The 24,622-nt window shown below is 30.1% G+C and overlaps 1 protein-coding gene across 1 annotated transcript; it reads left to right on the top strand.

The window, feature by feature from the left end:
• Positions 1-7,358: 7,358 nt before the first annotated feature.
• Positions 7,359-16,083, top strand: LOC121113830 (serine protease 33). Its single transcript, XM_040707697.2, has 2 exons — positions 7,359-7,598; positions 14,648-16,083. The coding sequence occupies exon 2, from the start codon at positions 14,749-14,751 to the stop codon at positions 15,967-15,969; it is 1,221 nt and encodes a 406-aa protein (XP_040563631.1). The 5' UTR covers positions 7,359-7,598; positions 14,648-14,748; the 3' UTR covers positions 15,970-16,083.
• Positions 16,084-24,622: the final 8,539 nt, after the last annotated feature.

Here is a 24,622-nt window from a genome sequence, read left to right as displayed (position 1 = left end):
GTGGCCTTCTTCTGTTTTGAGTCTTTGGTTTGTCTGCTGAGATAGAATTAGAAGAACCAGTTCTTTCATATATTTTGTCAGACTGCTTTTTTGTGTCTTTGGAATATATTTTATAGATATATATTACAGTTGTACAGCAAAGATAAGTCATAATGATTCCTTAATAGTCATTTTCCTAGTAATCATAATATGTTTGAAAATAATTATATTATCAACAAATTGAGTTCGATTCAAATCTATTGAGAGTATTTTTGTAAAACTTGCCAAACTTTGTTTATATTACTAAAGCAAAGTTCGTCTTCATTTATGTATGTATTAATTTATTTAAAATCATTTTTGACGTAAGAAATAGCAATCTAATCATGAAATATTGCAGGTGGTTTGAATGTAGTATCAAGCGTGCGCATCATATATGTATGGATTTGTATAAAAGCAATATTAAAAAATTAATGAAATATCGCAGGGATTTAGGTAAACTCCTATTTTATAAAACTCTATACTATACAGTATGAGATGAAAGTGATTTTTGCCAAGGAGCGTTTGTAGTTCAGGCTCGGCCAGATAGCAGTCTAGTGACTAAATACAGGGAGTACTTAGTCACGTAATGAGCCTCCTTGGCTCATCACGTCATTTTTTTTCTTTTTTGTCAAACTTTAATATTATTCTTTAATTCTTGATAAGAACAAAGTAACACTAAGGATTTCTTGAGTACTAATCCTTATATTTTTTTAATGGAAGGTTTGTATGTTCCACGACACCTAATAACCCCGTACAATGATAGATACCACCGTTAGTAATCTAATAAGTTATATCCATTGAGCTTTATTGTAGAGAATTCTAACAAAATGGTTAAAGAAAGTGGTTTTAAATATAAATACAATGTACAAATACTGAGATATGGGAAAATTCTTTTGTAATTTAATCAAAACCATTTCTGAGGTCCCCTTATCATGTGAGTTCCGGATTCACTTTCATAAATACTAAACTTTATTCTGGATAGGTGTGTATATTTATTTATTTTAAAATAGTTTTGCATCTCATATATTAGCTTTGTAGACTTATGTCTGTCTGTTACCTATAAACTCCAAAACGGCTATAAAAATTAATATGTTTTTTTTAAATTTTAGTTTATGACGAAGACGAATGTATCGAGTTTCTTATTTATTTATACTACCAAATTCCATAGAAGTAATAAAATTTCCAATATTCATTTTATATTTTCCACATATCATCGACCATCATTCTTTAAATGACCATGCTTAATCTGCTGTTGAACGTTCGAGGAAGAGAGATGAAAATCCAATATCAAACTAGATCATAATATTTATCTGAAACCCCAGTTAGAAAAAATCTTTTTTATTATTATATTACATGATAGACTACATGGCTCAAAATTATACTAATTAAATGTATAATGTTTATTCTTTTTTAACCTATTTAATATATTTAAAAATTAATTAAGATATTAAAAATGCTAATATGGATTCAAGACATGGAAAAAATGTCATATTTTCTTTAAAATAATCTTAGTTTCAAGAAGATATCATTTCCTAATATATGGACTTCATTTTTGCAAAAAAAAAATCCTTTAAACGAATTTTGGGTACCAAGAAGGTATTCATTTTATTTGATGAATGCTCCCTCTTTTCACCCAGTATGCTCATAACTCATCAATTACTTAGGTGCATTAGTACATAGTTTTGTACTTTAATAGATCCTTTGTAATTAAGGAAATATAGTTACAAAATACTGGGATATCCGAATCCAAAGTTCAATTAGCCAACTATAACCAGGTTGGCAAACCATTCTTAATACATATATACTAACATATATTATATTAATTGTGTAGATTTATTGTAAAATAGTCTTGTGTATATAATAAATTGTATATACGAAATGTAACGGACCTATAGAATATATGTATTTCTAAGAATAGCATGAATCATGAAGAAAACAAAAAGTAAGAAAAATACTTTGATTCTGAAAAGAAAAAAACACAAATTACTTTGTAAAATTTTGAGGAAATGCCACACAATCAACCATTAATATCGAGGAAAATCAAAATTGCATCTAGAAGATAGATGAGAGGATTTGTGTCATGGTAAAAAAAATCAACTTTGGTAAATCTTCTAATGCATCATCAATTTTTATTATGGAGGTTCTTTATTGTCAGAAAATAAGTTACAAGATGCTTTGATTAACATGCGTATATATGTGACTTTGTAGATACATTGTATCTAACAAATATTTACAATTAAGACACGGATAAATGGAATCAAATAACTCTGGCTTAAAATAAATTTAATCTTCCCTTTCCCCCTTATTTTGTCTACATTGTTACTTTTATTGTAATATATATCACAACCTTTCCTTAAAAAAAAACATAAATTATGGCTCAATATCAGAAATTCCTAACTACGAAATTATTCTAGAATAATTGTTGAAAATTGTTCAGAATTTAACAAGAACTTATTTGAATTAAACCAATCAATGTTCAGAAGAGTAAAAAAAGAAGTAGAAACGTCGACAGCTGACATGAACAAAATAGGAAACATTTTTAAAGCCATTAGGTATCTTCTCGATCCCACATAGTATCCGTTTCGTATCCTTAAAAGTATCAGTCTTAGTTACAAGATCAAGACTAAAGCAACTAATTTCAATCAAAAAATAAAATCTAACATATTTCTATGTTGGCCTCACTCCCTAGAAGTATTGTAATAATTTTGGTATGGATTCCTTAAAAGTGTTAGTCTCAACTAGATTTAAAAAATTCTTCTGGGATTCAATCCCAAGAACAAATTAACTATATAGTATTAAAATAGAGACTCTTGAAGGAACTTTCTACATAAAGGTTGACTTACGGATATTGACTCGAAAAGTATTATTTAAGAACTAGGAAACATGCCCTGTAGAAAATTGTCAGGGAGAAGAATAGCCCGGGAGATAATTCCCCAAACTTAAATTTGGAATAATATCACATTATAAATTCACTTAATATTATTTATGGCAAATATATAAACATATTTATGTATTCCATCAACAAGGGAGTATCTTCAAGTGTAAGTAATATTATTGCAATACAATTTCGTTGCATTTTTTTTATATTCAATCCATTATTCTAAGAATTTAACCGGGAGAATTAGTAAAGAGGGGGGAGAGGGATAAACAGCTTAGGGCCTCTTAAAATATGGTTGAATACCTCCACCCTCGGATTGGACGGGGGTAGTGTGGGATTGCTAAAAACAACCGTCAATAAATCCAAGGAATTTAACTCTTTTTTCTTATGGATGCTACGTTAAAGCTAGATACCCTAACTGATTTATGTAGGAAATAATTCATATAATGCGATCAGCAAATTGTAAATAGACTAAAATTTTAGTAATTATAATTTTGTTCCAATAAATATCTATATTTTATAAATTCCTATATACAATACATTTCTTATAATAATTTTTAAAGACCTAAAATTGATGCTAGTGATATGTTAAATCTTTTAAAAATACATAAATAATAAATAGATAATTAAAGAATTGATAAAGTGTTATTATTCATCATGAAATCAGAACAAAATACGGGCAATTTTCCTTAATTGCAATTTTCTCCAGGGCAGTTAATTGCATACAATTATTTAACATTAGTGTTGAAACTCGGGCAAATGATATATTTTTTTTTTTTTCTGTCAATAGATTTTTGAAAAAAATTTCCAAAAAATGTTACTTTATGTGAATAGTTGTGAATTTTTGAAGAAAACTTAAATATTCAATTGTATATTTGAATTTTTTTTTCTAAAAAAATTCCAAAAACCAAGCCCCCCCATTATTACAAAATGGTGTTTTTAAATATTATTTAAAATATTTTAAGAATCATAATCGACATCTCTTGAAAATTCATATGACGTCATTGGGACGATCATCCTCACATTTTGCTATGCATAAGCCCAAACTTTTTTAAAGATCTCAAATTTGTCTAGGATTGTCAGACTGAGCACTAACACTAGTAAATATATTTAATTCTACATATAGTAATCAAAAATGTAAAAGATATTTTTTTTATTGTATAATTCATTTCCCAAGGATGTCAATTAAAGTTGCTTATAATAATATTTAAACGATTTTGTATCAAATTATTTTGAATTAATAATTGTTCTTCAATTTATATTTTGTTTCCTTCTCTGGAATACAAGACATTTAAAAATAATGATGCATGAGTCAAGTAACCAGAGTACTTTAAAAAATCAAAAGCATACTTTCACCCTTAAAATGAAGCACTGCATTGCAGTATCTATACTCTATCAAATAAAAATTCATGTATTCCATAAAGATTTTTATCATGTATTATGTGTTTATGAATTTTAATGGACTTACAAATACATATTTGAGAACATTAAAGTAACGTTTAAACCTTCATGATAAAATAAATACGAAAAAAGGATATTTAATTTGTGATCTATCCACTCATTGATATTTCGAAATATTTTAATTATTTAGCTGAACATCAAAATAATTCTTCCATATTTCATTAAGTGGATACACTCTTTCGACTTGAAGTATATCTCACCTTTTTAATACTCAGCTTTCAAGGAACTACGTAATTGGAATCTAAAAATATTTATATTTAACGACAACTAACATCATCACAAAATGCGAGGATTTTTAGTTTTTTAAGATTTTTGAATTTGTTGGCGCCACTAAAATTTAATCATGTGATTTTTAGTTAATATCAAACTTAGAAACTATACGAGTACAAGTTTGTTAGCTGTTGGATAATTATTTTCTGAGATAGTGAGCAAAGTAACTAGTGTTATTGTTAAAAAAAATGGATGAAAATAAATTTTTGTATTGATGAAGCATTGATTTTTGGTGGAAAAAAATAGGGTTGAAGACAAATATTGGCTTGATAAACATTTATCGGTCTCTGTGTTAGCAAAATCAATCGTTGAAAAATGGTTTGATAATTTAAAGCAAGGCAAAATGAGGGTGGAATGCGATGTACGTAGTTGACGTTCTAAAGACCGACAAAAACATGAAAAATGTCCACAAAATAATTTTGAATGTTCCAAATATTTTAGCGTGCAAATATCAGCCGTTGAACAGATATGAGATGTCTAAGTTCTAGAATATCTTCATTGAATGTAAAGTTTTACTTACTGTGGTATTCTGACCTGAAAGTATTAAAAAAAACAATGTTTGAAAAATTTCAAGCCTGTTACAGAATTTTTGTACTGGTTAAAAAAACTTTAAGCAGTAAAACATCGACTTATTTAGATCAAAATTTTAGACGTCTTATACCAATCCCATTTCATAACTTGCAACCAAATTTTTTTTTCTTCTTTTTACACTGTGTTAAACTAGCAAAAAAATCTATGACTTCCAAAATCAAAAGTGTTTTCAACTATTTTATAACGTAAAATAGCACAAACATGCTATTTTAAAGATAGCCAAAGAAAAAATTAAAAGATTTTATAAATGTTAAAATTCTAAACTAAAACGATTTTATATAAAGTATAATTATATCTTAGATGAATTTCTATTTTATGATTTTGGCAAATATAAAGCAAATTTTTTTAAATGTATGACCTTGTGATTTATTTATTGTCATTGACATTTCTAACTTACCATGTTCCTTCTTCAACCATAATGAAAATCGGAGATATATACTAAGATTAACTAGTTCATCTTCTTCCTTATTCCATATTTTACCTCCTATTAAATATACCTTATCCCCTTTTCTGCTTGTACAATAATTCTTTTTTTTGAATTTGTAATTTTTTTTGGTGTATTTCCAAATTGAGAACCCATACCTAAAAAAAATTTTGAGATAAGGGAGATCAATTTGGGTTTATTAAAAAATATCAAGTTATTGGCAAAAAAATCAAACTTACCCACTAGAACCCAGGTATCTGGTCTTATCATAATTAAACATAGCTGTACGTACATAACTCCAAATTCTGAACAACTTTTATTCATTTCTTAAGTCTGTATCTGTGTCTGTTTTTGAAATAAATCCGTTTTTATCATTTTTTTTTCTAAGCGGGGTATACATCGCACACACACATAAACTATTTTAATACTATGTAGGATATTTATCAAAGAATTGACCAAATACAATAGGTAGGGATGGTTCCACGGGAGTGGCTTGGGAGAGTCACTCCCATGTATCATTATAATTGGAAAATTGGGATGTCAGGTGGAAAGTTTGGATTATTCATCCTATATCTTGAAAAAAAATTTGAATGTCTTTTTTAAAATATTCATTTTTTTTAAAAAAAAAGGACTAAAAATTACCTACGTAAAGAAAATACTTATATATATTTTTTTTCTTTTTTTTTGAGTGGGGAGGGGGGAATAAAAAGTCCTTTATTTTACTTTTTCAAAAAATAGCCATCTCATATTAGAGTCGCAGAAAATCTGTCGGAAAATTTGAAAAAATAATCAAACCGCCCATCCCAATAAAAGTTTTATCATCGGTCCTTACTTTAGGAATACAACTAAACATAATATCAGAAGAAGGGAGAATCCCTGGTTTTTGGAGTACCGGATTTCTTCTATGATTACTTATCCTTCTCCAGCTGTAGTCCATCTTTGGAGGCATTGAGGATTGATCTCACCACTGTAATCATAATAAGGAAAGAGAAAATAAAAGTTGTTAATGGTTGAACAGTCATTTATTTCACATATTTAAGCACCATCCTTGTAATTTATATATGATGTCTTGCAACCTTTTCTTACTTATTGATCACTAGCTGAGATATTGCACGGCATGAGTAGATATCGATTGTTATCTAATATAATGTAGAATAAAGAAGTTTGTATATAGGAACCCATTATTTTGATTATTGGAACATGGAACATTACAATCCTAAATACATTAAATATATATATGCACAAAACTTGGGTACGGATTATCAAAGTCAATTAGAGGATACTAATAACAGATTTTTAGCCTTTTTCCCTTATATCATTTGAGTAGAAAAGTTGGGAGATACAATAAAGGTAACGACGTGTTTGATAGTTAAAAATATACTTGAGAATATAATCATAGCTACTGCTTTAAAGCACTCACATCACGTATTCGATAGTTATATGTAATTAGATTTGAAACAAAGACTCTTTCATCCATCAACAAGAAAAAAAAACGTTAATGTACCAACTACCTACAAGGGTTAAGAATTTTAAATGAAAAGAAAGAAATTACTACAATTTCAAGTTGTACGCACATATCATATAAATGAACTCCCGCACTCAAAAAATGCGTAAGGGTTAGTTGTGCGACGTCTTAGTCAGGCAAACGCGTGTACGGTTAAACATTTGTATTAAAATCATTACTATTTATTAACTTTTGTTAATCCTTGTATTGTTATGTCTACCAAACGGACTTACCGTCAACGTTGACAGTTGAAAACATTTGGGAAATCATCTCAGTCACTCTTGTAGGGTCTTTCATTACATTACTCCAACATATTTAATATAAATATATATGTATTCAAATTAAGTATTTATATTGTGTGTAAAATAATTGCATAGTGATAAGTGACTATTTCAAAAATATATATACAACAAAAAACTGGAAATCCTCAATTTTATATAAAGACGGACAAAGTAAGTATTTTTTCCATAGTTACTTTTTTATTACAATGTAAGTCCTTCAGTATTTTTTTTAAGAATAGTCTTCTTTTTTTTTAAATGTTATACTCTTTTTTAAAAGGCGAAAAACATAGCTATAATAATGAGTTTGTTTCAATTACAATTATGGGGGTTAAGGGAGGGTTAACCAATGGGGAGGCCATGGCTCTTAATAATTATGGGTCTATATATACATCATTTATACTCCTATTATTCAAAATAGAGATAATTAAACGAGAGAATTTCTTCATTCATTTTAACAATTTTTTCCTAAAATTGTTACAGTTTGACGAATAAATTAACTATTAATTGATTAAGCCTTGAAATAGATGATCAAACAACCCCATGTCCAAATGCCAATTTTAATCATTTCTATTAGAATTTTTAATAAATAAAAAACGATAGATCCACTCTATTAATGCAGTTTTTTTTTTTTTTCTCATTTTGTCGCTTAAGATTTCAAACCATTCAATAAATACACAAATATATATTATTTTTCTTTTTAAGTTTTAAGAGAATAACATTCTTAGAATCTTTTGTTATATTTCCCACTGAATTGATTATTCAATTCATTTTTTCTTTTTCTTTTTGTGTGTGGGGGGAATTTTGTGCAAATTTGTCCTTGATGAGAATGATGATTGAAGAAGGTCAGAGTAAACTTTTACACAAAGAATTCCAATGAAAATTTGAATCCTTTTTGCGTACATATATTTAACAGAGTCATCTATTTCAAAAGTTAAAGGTGGAATGTTTTTGAGTGAATAATTGTAAAAAAAAAAGAAATTACATATTGATTAAATAAAAAACATTGCAAGATCTGTCAAATAGATAAATTTGATATAAATAGAAACAAGATATAAATAAAACACTTACATGCAGTATAATTAGATTTGCAAAAATAAATTTATGTTTGTAAAGTGATTTTTGAGAAAGTTTAAAGACTTTGAACTTGTATTGAGACTCGGTAGAAGAAAAAACCAAAATGTAATATTCTCTTAAATGTTACTTTAAGCGATCAAATGGAGTTGTACTGATTAAGTATTAGTAAGAATTATAGTATTAAATTTACTCCATCAGACCTAGGCTTTGTCTTTTAAAGTCCATATACATTAAGTATATTTTCTTCTCTAGAAACTAATTTGCTCCTATTGGAATGATATTTCTGATATAGCAGATTTTACATACCAAACTTTGATATATAAAAAAACTATTTTATTTTTATCAAATTATTTTTCCTTTTAAATTGTCATTTTATAAAAGCAGCAATCGATACCAAATATTTTGTATAGACTCAATTTTATTACTAAACTGGTCCATACCATGTTAATTCAATTTAAAAACAATTATAGAAATCTAAAACGGGTCTATTATTTCGGACCGAAACCCCAGACTATATAGTTCAATTATATTTGCAAAAATACATTTTTGCAAATAAAAGGTTTTCTGAGAAAGTTGAAATACCTAAAAGTACTCATTTCGTAACAAAACCATCATAAATTTGTGAAGAAAAAAATTGATGAAAAAATCCAAGTATTTTGACAAATTAAAATTAATTAATAAGTATGAAAATATTTATAATTTTTTATCAATTTAATCAATTCATATGCAAAATAATACATCAATACATTTATAATTTAGTTGTACTATTGGAAATGCAAAAAAAAATAAACATTTTTTTTTATTTTTTGCAAAAATCTGTGTGTTCCACATAATAATAATTCAAAACTTGATTTCCGTACAAGAATAATGATAATTTGTAGTATTCATTAAAATTTGTAAGAATTAAAAGGATGTATATTATGGATGAGGGTATTAAATCTTTTTTCATCAAAAAGTATTTAAATATTTATGTATCCTTATTTTCTGCTTGATAAATCAAGGACAAGGCATCAGCATGCCTGTATATGTGAGAGGGGTGGTTACTGAACAAAAATATTTTTGCAAGTAAAAGTTCTGTCTTTTTTTTGTTTTTGCTTTTTGGCAATATCTAAATACAAACACACATATATTTAGAGATAAATCCACTTTTTTGCGGATTGTGCAGTAATTAAAGAGTTTGAGGTATACGTTTTCTAGAGGTATTTAATCATGAAGGAATAAGCCCATAAATTAATTCATATAGAAATCTTCAAAAGATTATATGGACATATACACATTGCACATACTATATCCGGCAATTAAATATATATATATCCCGATCGAAATGTCTAAATATTTTGCTAGTATCTAGAGTTCTTATCTTCTTGAAAATTGTCTTTGAGCGGGATCCCGTTCGTAAATAATAAATATTGTGACATTTAAGTATTTAAGAAGAAATAATGAACTCTGAGCTAGTCTTACCTTTATCACTATCCCAAATAATGGAAGGATTGTTTTGTTTGAGCCCGTGTGTCTCACTTTTTTAAATTCCATATTCTAATTTGCAACAAAAAATAGTAAATGATTATGCTAATTTTGATAGAGTTAGGGGTTGTATAATTGTGAAATACACAGGCCGAACAAATTAAATGAAGCCCATACTATGAAATATTTAAGTGTGGAATTTTGCAGGAATTTATTTTGGGTGTAAAATTTCAGGAAAATGGGATATTGGACTAGAAAACCTATTTTATACAAACAAATGATTGAAAATAAATACCAATCAAAATGTTTAAAATTTGTAATTACTTACTTTACCTTTGTATTTGCACACAAGAAGACAAAGTTATTTTGACATCCTTCAAGTATTCACTTACACTTAGTAAATTGCAATGATTTGACCTGGCATTTATAAAGTTTGCACTAAACATGGAATATTTTTAACCACAAAGTCATTTTATATTTATGTGAGTAGGATTTTTTTTAGTGAAAAGGCTATTTTTTAAAAGAAAAACTTTGTATAAATGTTGATATTCTTTACTACATACGATGAAATTATATCAATTGTGTTTCTTTGTAATACAAAGATTCCATGCATTTTTTATGAAAAAGTAAAACTACATACAATAGCTCTTTGGTTTTGTTTTTTTTTTGGTTTTTTTAATTATTTAAAAAAAAGTTATTAATATCAAAAAAATATAAGGAAAAACAAATTATCCATAGAATCTATAACCTATTAATGCAATAGAACCCAATCCAACCTTGGGCTCCTTTCCCTCAGAAACCTTGGCATAAGTTTGCTCAACAAAGAACACAGGAAGGGATATAAGTAGTTTCGAAGATCTTCTTCCAATGTATAACGTACTCGGAAGACATAATGCTTAAACTATTTGGAGTGTACGATTTATCGTGTAAGATTGCATTGACAATTAGTTACAAAAAAAAAATGAGTTCTCTAGTTTACATACAAGACTAGAAAAGGACACCTGATCGATAAAATTTTCATTTGGGTACTCCAACCAGTTGGGCGTATACATTATAACTGTTTACGCGGTTAGCAAGTAAGAAACGTTTTAGAAAAAGATGGCCTCTTTAAAAAAAAGGCCAAACTGGACCCAGAGAAGTTAAAGAAAACATCCCAGTCCAATACCCCCAAGTCCATGAAGGCCCATGCAAAATCTCAAGATTTCACTCCAGACTGTCAAGAGAGCTATCAAGAAAGTGGGTTCATAAAGTATTGTGAGGGTGGAGAGGCCTTTTGACACAAGCAATGAAAGAAACACATCTCCTCCGTTGCGAGACTCTTTAAACTAGTCTTTTAAGTTCGTTTGAAGTCTTTTTTGGCACGTTCGGCCCCCTTAAGCCTTGATGACTACTCCTTTGACTACATCTCAAAGGAATGCCTGCAGTGTCTGTCATTCAAACACCGAGGTCATCAAAGCTCATACCTACTAACGCCATGACAGATACAGTGGCTTCCAGGCCTTCTGCTGCCACCTGGAAGCCATCATTCCAGGTAAACGCAGCTACATTAATGATGAAGGGAGCTCAAACACACAATTACATACTTATATTATTTATTTGGTTGAAATAATATAGGTAGTTAATAAGTTATATCTTGTTAAAGTTACAAATTCAAAGTGTTCAGATTGTATTGGACCACTCGGTACTAACGAAAAATGTACATATATAAGAACAAATTATGCGATAAGAACTATAGGTGTATTATGTGCATATAAGAAGAAGGATATATGACTCATGTGGGGAAAAAAGGAAAACAAAATGACGTCAATCGACTTCCATGTATCTAGAATTCCATAAAATGGACAAGGATTCTTATCACAAAAAATCAAATAATTAGGACCAGGTATTAATCTAATAGGTGGCGGGGAGGGTTATAGGTTAAGTATCATGTGGGGCATTTTCTCCTCCAATTTTATATCTAAGAGTTTTTAAAAGAGACACTCATTAAAAAGTAGGGAAAGATATTATGAATTAGAAAAAAAAATCTAACCCTTTAGCCGTTACCCACTCCAAAAAAAGAATAAGTTCATAATATAAATAATTTTAATCAAAACAAGGTCAGTCATGAAAGAAATTATGTTAATGGTCTCGTGGTGTAGAGCTAATCTCTTCTTTATATGGGAGTCAGAAGATCCCTTGCCAAATATCGACCCTTTTTCTTTATATATTCCTCAGTTATTAATTTTTTAATTTAATTAAATGTGTATTTCCTTCAAACCCATAAAAAAGAAATCATATAAAATTTCGAATAATTTTAGTGTTCAATTTGAGTTAAAACTATCAAGTTTGAGTAATTGAATATTGGGATGAGCCGATTTTAAAGTCAAGTTGAGTTTGAGTAAAGGCATCATAGAAAAATAAATATTTTTACATTGAATTGATAAGTTCAACAACTATGTCAGTTTGACTTCCTCAATAAGGCAATCAATTATTAATCAAATATTGTAGGGAATTTTATAAAATATATATATGGATAATATGAAATTATTAAGAAAAATTATGGAGCGGCGTAGCTCAATGAATAACTTTCTTGGGATAAATTATTCTATCGAATTCAATGTGCAAAGATTCGATACTAGGTCGCTTCTAGTGAATAAAATATACTTTATGTATATGGACTTTCAAGACAAATCCTCGATCAGATGGAGTAATTGTAATACTATAATTATTATTTATATTTAATCAGTACAACTTCATCTGTAAAATTAAAGTAACATTATTTTTTTTAAAGTTTCATAAATAATCCTAATGTACTGTCATTAACATCTCAATTGTAAAACTTCTATCCTTCCAATGTTGGGCCTTGACTAGCCGGGATTGAAAATAAGGACGTGTTTTTTTTTGTAGCAAGTATACTAATTACATATTAAAATCAAATGAAAAACGATGCTCCAAATAATTTTCTTCAACTTAGTAGGATCAAATATAATGTCAAAACATGTTAAATAAGGTTGTTTTTTTTTTTGTCCTCCTCTTCTATACATTACATTTGAAGTTTTATCGACTTTACCCAATCAGAAAAGGAGAATCCGTGATAGCTAATTAGTTTATCTGACTCCCTTGTCCATTTAGTTAGAAATCGCTTTCTTTGATTGGGTCATGAAGTAGTCAATGAGGTTTTTATAAACTCCATGATACTGATCAGTAATCCCTTCTAGAGAAAAATGTATTTGCTGCATTATGGCTACCTAAAACACCTCAACCGCATCACTAGTAATTATATTTCTACTTTATGACATAATTCCCTAGCAGTAGAAAATATCCTCGCACTCACAAGTTGCTGGAATGAATAAGTATTTTATGGTTTGCTCCAACACGTTTGGAAAGGCATTTTTTCTTTACTGTTCCGCCAATTTAAAGTATTAGGCAGTTGTAGAAATTGATTTGACTCATTTTTTTATTATTGTTGAATCTATAATAGAGTATTTCAAGATTCCAAAATTTGAGTTTGAGTGTATTCTAGTTTTTACAATAATATTATTTACTATAGTTTGAGTAATGTACAAAAAATGTCGGCTTTAGTAAGATCCAGTTGTTGTTGTTTTTAGCTCCAGCAATACTCAAATACAAAACTAATATTTATAGTTACTTAAATAGCATTTTATCGGTTGAATTCCAAAAAAAAAAAAAGAGAAATACATTTTAAAATTGATAAAGTCAATTATTTTATTTTTTGTCATAATACTGTCTCTTTTAATCATGCATAATTTAAGTACTTTAAATGTAAATATATTAGCTTTTATGTTTCTAGTATTAACTATTATTATAATATAGAAAGAACCTATAATAGCTATTAATATCGTTATTACTTTACAAAATCGACATCATTTATTTTATTATTAAAAAAAGTGTACAACAGATGTGGGGGATAATTTCAATACTTGGAAATTAATGAGGCAAGGTCAAATTAGGAAAGGGATATTTACTTATCCAAAATAACATATACATACTTAATACTGCATGATGACGCTAATGGCTGACTGTAAACATTTGTACATATATTTAGGTATATCTGTGGTGGGTTAACATAAAAACAATCTTGAACAAAAATCATCAAATTAAGAAATGTCCAATTTATTTATTACAACATATACACGTACAGTATAATATTTTATAGACATTTTTTGGTCAATTATTGACATTGTATTCGAAGTATTGAGATACTTAAGAATATTAACTATATTTTATAGCCTTCCTCTTATTTATGAGTAGGTTAATTTTCTCCAGATTTAGCCTTTTATAGCCAATTTATTAATTTTTCATTCCTTCATTGTGGCAATGAATTTTTGCTAGGCTAAGTGCAATTTGCGGCATCTCCCTCCGGTTAATCAGAATAAATTTTTTTCATAGAAATAAACAATATTTAATTGTTCAAAGAATACAAGCACAATCCAGGCTAATTTAGGGGAAAAAATGTAATTCTGGCTTACTTTTGTGTTGACGAGCTAAATTAGATGTGTAGATTACTTTTAATCAACGTTTTAATTTATTATCTTAAATCGGTTCTTTTGTGTTGAAGGACCAACTGTTCCTATGTTTAGCATAAGTTATTTGGCTATGTTTATTAAAATATTTATATGTGCAACATTTTTTTGACGTAACAAACTATATTCTAATTTTTTTCTCATATCTTATCATTGCAGAAAAGAAGAAATCAATTATAACGAATTTTGGAAAAACAAACTATGAGCTTAGATTAAAAAGACTAAATCTATAGAAGTCAATTGTCTTCTGATTGTAAACAATGAAAATGAGGCAAAGCTCTCTTCTCGTATTACTTCACATTTCCACTCTTTGGGTCTTTTCCTGTGAGTCATCATCCATAGCTGGACTTCGTCACTATCGACGCACTACTCCATGTCAATGTATAAATCTCTTTTCCTGTCTCCTGAGAGGTGGAAGAGCGGATAGATCCTGTTCTTTCCTAGGATTCTGTTGTGAATTTGAGGAGACTCCTCGTGTATCTTCTGTCTTACCCTTTCGACATTACGGATTTCACCCACCTGCTGGCATTAAATCAGGTAGATCCCTTTTTCAGAATCCTCCACCCTCTTTCAACACCATTGCTTCATCTTCGTTTGAGCCTCCACAATGCGGTCTGTCACAAAATGCTCAAAGAAAAATCATGGGGGGTCTAGATGCGGGCTATGGACAGTTCCCATGGACGGCACTCCTTAAAATCCAGGCCTCGCGTCCAAATATTGACAAACACTGTGGAGGAACACTCATCAACATGAGATGGGTCGTCACAGCTGGGCATTGCACCACCTACTGTGGTGATGACTTGAATGATCCGGATGTGACGGGCTTCCTGGGGAACTGTATCAATGAAATCCCACAGGAACTCCTCACCTACAAAGTCCTTCTTGGCGTGTATGATCAACTCGGAGATCAAGAGTATCCCTATGACTCTTATCATGCAAGGTTAATCATTCGGCATCCTGAATATCGTAATGTGATTCGAGTCCTTGATAATGGATTCATTGAGTCAGAGCCCCGCTATGATATAGCACTCCTGTACCTGGATAGAGAGGTTGCATCTCGTCCAAATGTGGCTCCAATTTGTCTTCCAACCTCTGCAAGTCTTCCATATCCTGCAGATCATAATTTAGCAACAGTTGTGGGATGGGGAAGAACTGGAAGTTCCGAAGAATCTCCTCATTCACGTGTCCTTCAGGCAGTGACTGTTCCCATGTTTGAGAGTCAAGACTGTGGTAGATTAACTGGCCTCTTTACATTTCCAGATCAGCTATGTGCAGGAGGAGCTAATTCAACTTCTTCAGCATGTCCTGGAGACTCAGGAGGAGGACTCCAACAGCAAAATGAAAAGGGACGTTGGGTCCTTGTTGGTATTGTTTCTAATGGACCCTCAACGTGTGGAATCCAGCCTGTGGTATATCATAAAGTGGGACATACTCTGAGCTGGATTAAAAGTGTTATTGAGGATTTGAGATTTACTCCTTGAAAGAGGACATTGAGGCATAGACTTTGAAAATTCATGTGATATTTTTTTTTACTATACATACCTATTTATTTATAAATATTTATATATTTTTGGAAATAAAACAAATTAATTATATTTAGCCCACTCTTTGTGGTTTGAAATATTTCTCTGTATAGTCCAATAAGAAACATTCCTTTGTGAAAAGTAGGGTATTAAGTAACAAATATAACATTTTAAGCCCCAAGATGTTAAAGAGATCCTGAGTCTAGTAACACATAAACTCTGAAACAACAATAATGTCCTAATAAGGTAGGATTAACCAAGAAATACTCTAATCATGAAACATGCAATGTTTTTTTCATATTTTGAACCAACTAAAAGCGATTCCTTCAATATTTTCCTTTAGTTTGTAATGAATGGCTTAATGAATTAAAATAACTGTTTTTATTCATTATTCTTGTAATAAATAAAAATAAATAGATGAACCCAAAAAAAAATATTTTTAATCCCTCAAGACACACAATTATATTCCCCATGTCATTTAATAACCATTCTATTCTAAGAAATTCCCCTTAGTTTGACCAATTAACAGATCTGACATATTTTTCTATCGAACTCCCAAGAAATCTCTAGAAAAACCCCTCTATCTTATTTTATTACATACAGATCAAGGATGTGAAAATTGTTAAAATCCTCACCAGCATACATTTAAAAAAGTAATATGTTGGTAATATGCAAGATATTTATTTAGTTATCTTTGTTTGCAGATATGTATATTTTGTACTGAAATCATTATACACTTTTACAAGTTTTATTCATCAAATCTTTAAATTAATTATTGTTATATGAGTGAAAAATGAGTCTAAACGGAATTTGAACCAAATTACTATAAACGCAGATCTCACAGAAACTAGAGGGCTTAAGAAAACAGAGATCAGTTTCTTATTTTTCACTCAAAGGTAAATTCAAATTTGTGAACGTAAATAACGTATTTTTATTCATGGAAGTATAATTCAAGTCTTCAAAGAAGAGCTTCTTTTTTCAATAATAATCAATAATACCTATATGCGTGTGGGGCTCTTGGACTCTTCGTTTCAAATATCGATCTCCAAGACTGATTGGTTGGTGATGTTGTCCTTTCCTGTAAAAAAATAAAGAAAATTGAATTAATCATTTCAAAAGTCGTATTTGTTTTTTACTCTGTACGTTTCACTAATTCCATGATCCCTACAGGTATCGATAAGTTGGATAAAAAATAACTTTATCTTTTGGAGAAGTTTGGATGATAGGAAACCCTTGTTGTGTCAACGAATAAATTCAATGATCAACCTGCTGTTAGTCCTCACACCTGCTTCGGATTGGAGGTTTTACCTAATTTTATTTATTAAATAAGAACTAATTATCAAGTTTTATTAACTGGTTGGTTCATGGAGATCTGAACAACTACTAATTCAATAATTGATATAGGTTGAGTGATAAAAATTAATTGATATTTCGATATATTAAAGCATAAACAATTAGTTTTTTTTCATTGTTATTTTCCAAAAAATCATAAACACACAGGCACCCGTCATGGGTCACGAAACCCCAATTTAATGCAACAACCTGTGATCCATATACCCTTGAGGGGGGACATATTTCAATTAATATTTTAATCCTCTAGTACACAATAATAAAGGCACATTAATAAAGCTGTAGGTTATTAAAAAAAACTCACAGACAACGAAAATATTGACCATACATAAAAACAAAACATAATAAAGTAAACAAAAATTTGGTTAAAAAATAAAATAAATTAATAAAACATTTCTTCAATTCTAATTCTTGAGGTTTCTATTAGCCATCGTCTTGAAAAACGTCTGTGTTTCGTGCCTGAGAGAATTTTGATAAAACTTTGACATCACTGAAATACTTCACAATTTTAACATTAATTTCTTCTCGCCCTGACAAGAGCATCGCATTCTGTCAGGAAATGAATAGGAGGTTCTGATCCTTCTTTACATAGTCTCCATGAGTCTTCATCAACTAACCCTATGTTTTTTCATTGAAATGGGGCCAGAAACAAAGCTCACAAAAATTTTGAGAGATGTTCTAGTATGTTATTCCAATTTCCATCCATTATTAGGACTTATAAAGAACCTTCTCTTTTATCGGGCAATTTGGATCAATCTGTCATTCCCGTTCTCATTTGGCGATTACTAATTTTTCAATTTCTACCTCCAACATTGTCTGTGGAACTTATATATGTGATTAATAAGTCATTTGGCACCCAATTTTATCTAGGGCATCCGTAAATTCGTTCCTAGTGTTGCCATCATGACCTCTTTCTCATTTTATAATTAAGAGATTTTGAAATTCTAATCTCTTCCAAAGTACATCGTTGTTGTTTTCTAGATTCGTACAAGTTGAAAAAATGATACTTGAACGTGATCGACATATTTCCATTTATACAATTCAAACAATAGGACGTCTCCAGGACAACCGTCTAAACTGTCATTAATTCGAAAACATTGGAGAAGAGGAAAGTCTCTAACATAAAGACCAAACTCGATCCCGACGAGTTAATGAAAATAGTCCAGACCAATCCCTTCAAGTCTATGATTGCCCTTGCAAGAGATCTCTAGGTTTCAATTTTGACACTAGCAATGAAAGAACCCCATCTCCTCCGTTGTTAGACTCTTTTAAAGGAGGAACTTTTTTTTTTTTTGACACTTTTAACCTCACCTTAACCTGAAGCCTTAATATCCCCAAACCCAAATCTTTTGAGTTAATTTCGAAGGGAAAGCCTGCAGTGTCTGACATCCAAACACCAAGGCCCCCAAAACCACTGTCACCCAGCACTGGGACGCCATGACGAAGGACTTCATCTGCAGCCGGTGTCAGGCTTTTACCACCGCTTGGAAGCCACCATTACCGCTTACGGTGGCTACATTAATGGTTAAGAGATTTTAGACACACATCTATTTATAGTATAGTATTAATTTTGTTGAAATTCTATCGTTAATTAATAAATCATATCTTGTTGAAGTTTAAAATTCAAAGTGTTTAATTTTAATGGACCACTCGGTATATTGTTTTTTTTAAAAGAAACAATGTTTAATCGTGTGTTTCTAAGCATATTGTTGGTTATGTTCAAAAGTATGTCATTTTAGAAGTGTTAGAATTAGTTTTTATTGACAAAAACCGATAATATATTTGAGCAAAAAATTTCAGAATATTATTTTCTCCCATAATAATTAAAATTGGCAAATTGAATCATTTCCTATCTATAAGAAAAGTAGAAGTCTATGTACACACAACAAAACAATGTCATTTGTACTATAAACACACAAAAGTTGGCACAAACAACTGTCAACCTCGCCAATTCATTATTATTATGATTATTAATTATTTTACAAAAAAAATATATATATAGAACAGATAAAACAGAGCAGTTCAAGATCATAATATGTATAAGAAAGCATAGTATGTACCCAAAGAGTCAACCTATTTGAGTTTTGTTATGTAAAAAGTTGAAATTCAAAATAATGTAGTATTTGATTACTATAAATTGTCAACAACACAGTAGTGATTGATTAGGAATCTATAATTTGTTTTTTCAAAGCGCGGAAGATTGGCTTGGAGAGAATTGCCATGGGGGAAAATTCCCTGCATTTTATTCAAACTTCATGATGAATAACAACACATTATAAATTGCCTTAATCTTATTTATGACAATTATCAAATTATATATGTGTACTCCATCCCCCAAGGGAGTACCTTCATGTGTGAGTAATATTATTGCAAAATAGGAGAAGATAAATAGTTTAGGGTCTCTTAAAATATATTTGAATCCTCTCCAACCTCAGGCTTAAACTATTTTTTGGTATTGGAGGAGTACTTTGGATATATCCAATGAATTGGCGGTGTTTTTTAGGAATCCCACACTACTCACGGGCCAACCCGAGGGCGGAGGGTATTCAATCATATTTTAAGAGGCCCTAGGAAATTTCGTTCCCCCTCCTTACCAATCCTCTCGATCCATTTCTTAGAAGATTGGATTGAAATTTAAAAAATACAAGGCAATTGTATTGAAATAATTTTACTCCCACTTGAAGGTACTCCTTTAGAGGACGGAACAAACATGTACATACGCTTCGATATTTATCATAAATAATATTAAGGGAATATTTAATGTGTTATTAATCATCATGAAGTTTACATAAAATACGGTCCTTTTTCTTACATGGCAATTTTCTCCAGGGAGATCTTCGACGGGCTATTTCCCCTAGGGTTGTTGTCCTTTCACTATTTTTTTCATAGGAAATCTGTTGTTGCTGCATTTTCAGTTTGAATGTTTTGAGTATTTTTACCCTGTTAACTAGACCAAAGGAGAATCAAATATCATTTCACTAATGAACCCTTTATTATTTAAATAAAATCCTTTTGTAAAAACAATTGAAATCCAGAGGCGTTATTCCTTCTCAAACAAAATCCCTAAAATATGGCGTTTTAAACTCAAAAATTATAATTTCTCAAATTTGGAGGATCACATATAAAATATAAGCACACATTTGAAATCAACATAAGAAGTTTTACAGACTAAACTAATTTTTATTTGTATTACAGATTGTTTTTCTTACTCAAAAGTTAGTTTAAACCTATGAAAAGAGTAAACATTATAATTGAAAATTCTCCAAACCAAGATTTGATACAAATTAACTACTTATAGATTCGTAATTTATGATAATTTGTATGATTTTTTATGAGCTTTATTTGACAAAAATATATATCAAACCTAAATAACATTATGAAAAAATTAATTAAGAAGGAATACGAAAATAAAAATCATAAATAAACCTCCTAAAAAATTAGATTTAAAGAACGTTTACAATAATAAAAAGAAAGACCCATCTCATTCTTTACTTTTAAAGAATCTATCTATTATAGTATTTAGTTTATGATGAAATATAATCAACCAAGAAGGAAAATATCGAAACAAATTAGAAGCAAAGTCTGAATCCAAAGGATTTATTTTAGGAATACTCAAGGAAAAAGTGACATATCTTGATCCAAATTTTCTTAATTTCTCCTAATCGCAGTTCTTTGACAGGGGAAAGTTGACTTCCTATAAGTCTTTAGAACTTATTATTTCATCAATTTTAGTACTGGAATTCCTGTGGAGAAGAATCCCGAGCAAAATATGGGCTTTCATGTGGTTTGAAGGCAAAGACACCAAGCCCAACAACTCAGCTTTATGTCTTAATAAATATAAAAACTCTGATATCGCTTGACACAAATTTGATAAGTTTTTTTGTAGCTTTATGTAATATATAAAATCAATTATTTTTCTTAAAAAAAGTATCATTTTTTGATCGCCAGTAGTCTTGGATCGGTTCTAGGACTGAATTACTAATAAGTCATTTTTTCCCTACCCTTTTAGTATTTTTTTTTTTTAACGGTACGATCTATTTTACCAAACAACGGCCCTAAGGACCGATAACGCAGTATTAGTTATCCTTTTATTTTCCTCTCTCGAACCTAGGATTCAAGAACATAACTATAGCTAGAACGTACAATAATAAAAAGTTATGTTCCCACACCTCCTATTATAAACTTCAGTTATCTATTCTCTTTGAAAGAGTTTACGACATCTGACACCTTACATAGTTTGTAAACAACGACGTTTCCGCTGTTGCATTGTCCATAAAAGATCGATACCGACCGTCTTTGAATGACATAAATTATAAGGACCAGACTGATAGGACAGCAGTATTTTAGTTTTTTAGACCGATCAATCAATAATAGCTAGTGAAACTAGGACCGACAAAATATTAATCTTCTCCCATTTTTAGTGTCTGAGCGTTGATTGCTTGAACTCAAATTATTTTTCCTTAAGGTGTGAATAACTCCCAATTATTAATTATTGAAAAATAGTTCTACTCTTGAGAAGCGTTGGCTAACTACCGACTGAGTTTGATTATTTATTTTTCAATTTTTTGAGGAAAAGTTGCGAAATAGAATTAAAATAACATCATGTTAGACATAAGCTACATAAAAGATGGATTGGAGCAAGTGAAAATATTTTCATACAGTCTTAAAAATTAGTTGGTATAACATTACATATTAATTGTAATTTAATATATTAATCCTATGTGGATAAGTTATTATTTTTAAGGGATGTTTTACTCTTAATATTATGCTGGTTGTTTTTTTGTTAGAATGACAGGACGCTATATGGCCTTGCAATGTGAACAAAAACATCTTGATGATTTAAAAAATGTATATATATATGGTGGTGTGAAAGAGCCAAATTGTTGTAACTCAAATGCCTTTGAGAATGAAACACGGAAACTCTATTCTTCCATTATGAATAATTTACAAATCAAATGTATCGAAGAAAATCATTTCAACTGTCCCAACTTTTCTAATTTTAAGTATTCACATTAAATATTAGACTTCTAGGATAACATATAGGCAATAAAACTAATATTCATAACTATTGAGTTATGAATATTTTGTTTTTCAACCATCGATCTTATGATGAGATAAATTCCGATCGAAACACAAGGAGAGAGTGAAATAGAAAAAGTTTGGGCGGATTAGACTTATCTTTCAAAAACCACGAAACTTCCTATGTTGAATTCCTTAAAATGTGTAATAGAAATGGATAGCCTCTCTACAGAATAAGAAAAGTAATAATTGGAACGACGTAGCTCAATGGACAACGCCCTCGGGAGTAATTATTTTCTTTAACTCAATGTGTATAGGTTAGATACTCAATCGTTCCTAGAGAAGTAAATATACAAAATTAATGTATACTTCAAATTCCTATTTCAGACGGAGTAATTGTAATGCTATAATGCTTACTTATACTTAATCAGTGCAACTCCATCTGACCAATTAAAAGAACAATAAAAAAATATAAATTTAATATAGTAATTTTATTTATAATCAATTTCTATAAAGAAATTTTGAAAAACGATATTTATTTTAAATTTGGAAAGCAATCAATATTTATTTGCTGCAGTCATTAATGAATAAATTGAAGTGGAAGATTTAATAAATATATTATCAAAGAAGAATACAAATTTTGTAATTCTTTCTCAACAGAAAAAACATCATTGCTGGGCAAAAGTTCTCCGTACTCATGTTAAAAAAAATGATTGAAAAAAGGAATTATGTTTGGCATTGAATACGAGGGAAAACATTGATAAGAAAGATTGTACAACTGATCAAAGACAAATGTCAAAATTAAATGATGCATCGATAATATAATTAGTACATTAAAGAAATGTCGAATATAATTTAATAAAATATGCTTTATTAATGTCGTTTTCATGTAGTGTTTTTTTAGTCATTCATATTTGTCATTTATCATTATGGGCATGAATATTAATCTCAATTATAGAGAAAGTTTCAAGATTGTCAATTTTATTTTTTTACATCATATAAACTATCATAGTATACCGGGGTCAACTGATATTATTTACCCATTTTAAGACACAAAGTATTGAAGTCTAGGGCAGGATCCTGGGTGAATTAGGAAACAAGTTTATTCAATATTAATTATTAATTGAAACCCAAAGAACATGTTTTAGACAATGTATTCACCCTCAGAATTGGTGGTGAGCTCCAGACTGTGGTGGAAGCTACTGAAGACCCTCTGGATGTACTCAGCGCTTATGAAGGCCAAGGTCTGGCTAGAGACATTCAGGGTGCAGTTGCTATTGTGGCGTCTCCTGCAGGCCACAAGTTCATATTGGCCTGGAGCCACTCTTGGTTTGTTTGTTTTTTTCCGTTTGGGCATGTGCTCCATATTGTTGGAACACCAAGGAGTTATTGCCAACGACGGATTTAATCCATGGGAGAACTTTGGTGTCCATAATTTGGATGAACTCATATCGGTGCTCCTCTCTTCCATCCCCAAATGTCACTCCTTGATCATTCTGTCTGTTGAACACAAGGTCAACAGTAAAGATGTTTGTATCAAAAAAGATCCCAATGAGCCCTCAGGTTCCTTGAGGTGGTTGTGGATCCTTTTACACGCTCTATATGGACTTTTACATGCTTTTCTGTCAACATAGGGCGCGGAATACCCCGCAGAGACTTTCCTTTAGCCTTTTTTAGAGCCATGGACACGGCTGATGGAGGACTTGTTAATCTTCTTGGCCATAATAGTAATTGAGGAATTTGGCTTTTTTAAAGACTGAGTTCAGGCGATTGATGGACAAAGAGGGTATTCTTCCCACTCCTGGAGAGTGTCTGAGGCCCTCCCTCACCTTCAACCTCATAGATTCATATTGTAAATTGTCTTCCTCGAGACTCCAATCTACTCCTAGATGGCCTTTTGAGACAATCCCACACGGATGAGCGCAGAGATTTCAATCCTCTTCTCGAACGGTGTGTTCATGGTAGCGACTCGGACAATTTTTTATTAAAAATCGATAGCTAATTATGTGTTCTACAACATTGCTCATCAGAACATTATAAAAATGTTAATTGTATCACCCCACTTTTCCTCAAAAAAAAGAAAAGAAAAATGCATTATTCTTCAATTATCAGCAGGCAATTGTTCACAAATGAACAAAATATTCTTGTAATTAAGCCAATCAATATTAAGAAAACTAATAACTTATTCATCATATCAATGAACAGAATATACGATATACTTATGTATGATTCGAGTATTGAA

This window comes from Lepeophtheirus salmonis, chromosome 2 (genome assembly GCF_016086655.4).
Source record: "Lepeophtheirus salmonis chromosome 2, UVic_Lsal_1.4, whole genome shotgun sequence".
Taxonomy (NCBI): domain Eukaryota; kingdom Metazoa; phylum Arthropoda; class Copepoda; order Siphonostomatoida; family Caligidae; genus Lepeophtheirus; species Lepeophtheirus salmonis.
Note: the sequence above shows the minus strand (reverse complement) of the source record. Positions and strands in the feature narration are given on the sequence as shown.

Bases quoted from the DNA above. Each gene is read 5' to 3' on its own strand.
- LOC121113830 (XM_040707697.2), top strand. From the start codon at position 14,749: ATGAAAATGAGGCAAAGCTCTCTTCTCGTATTACTTCACATTTCCACT.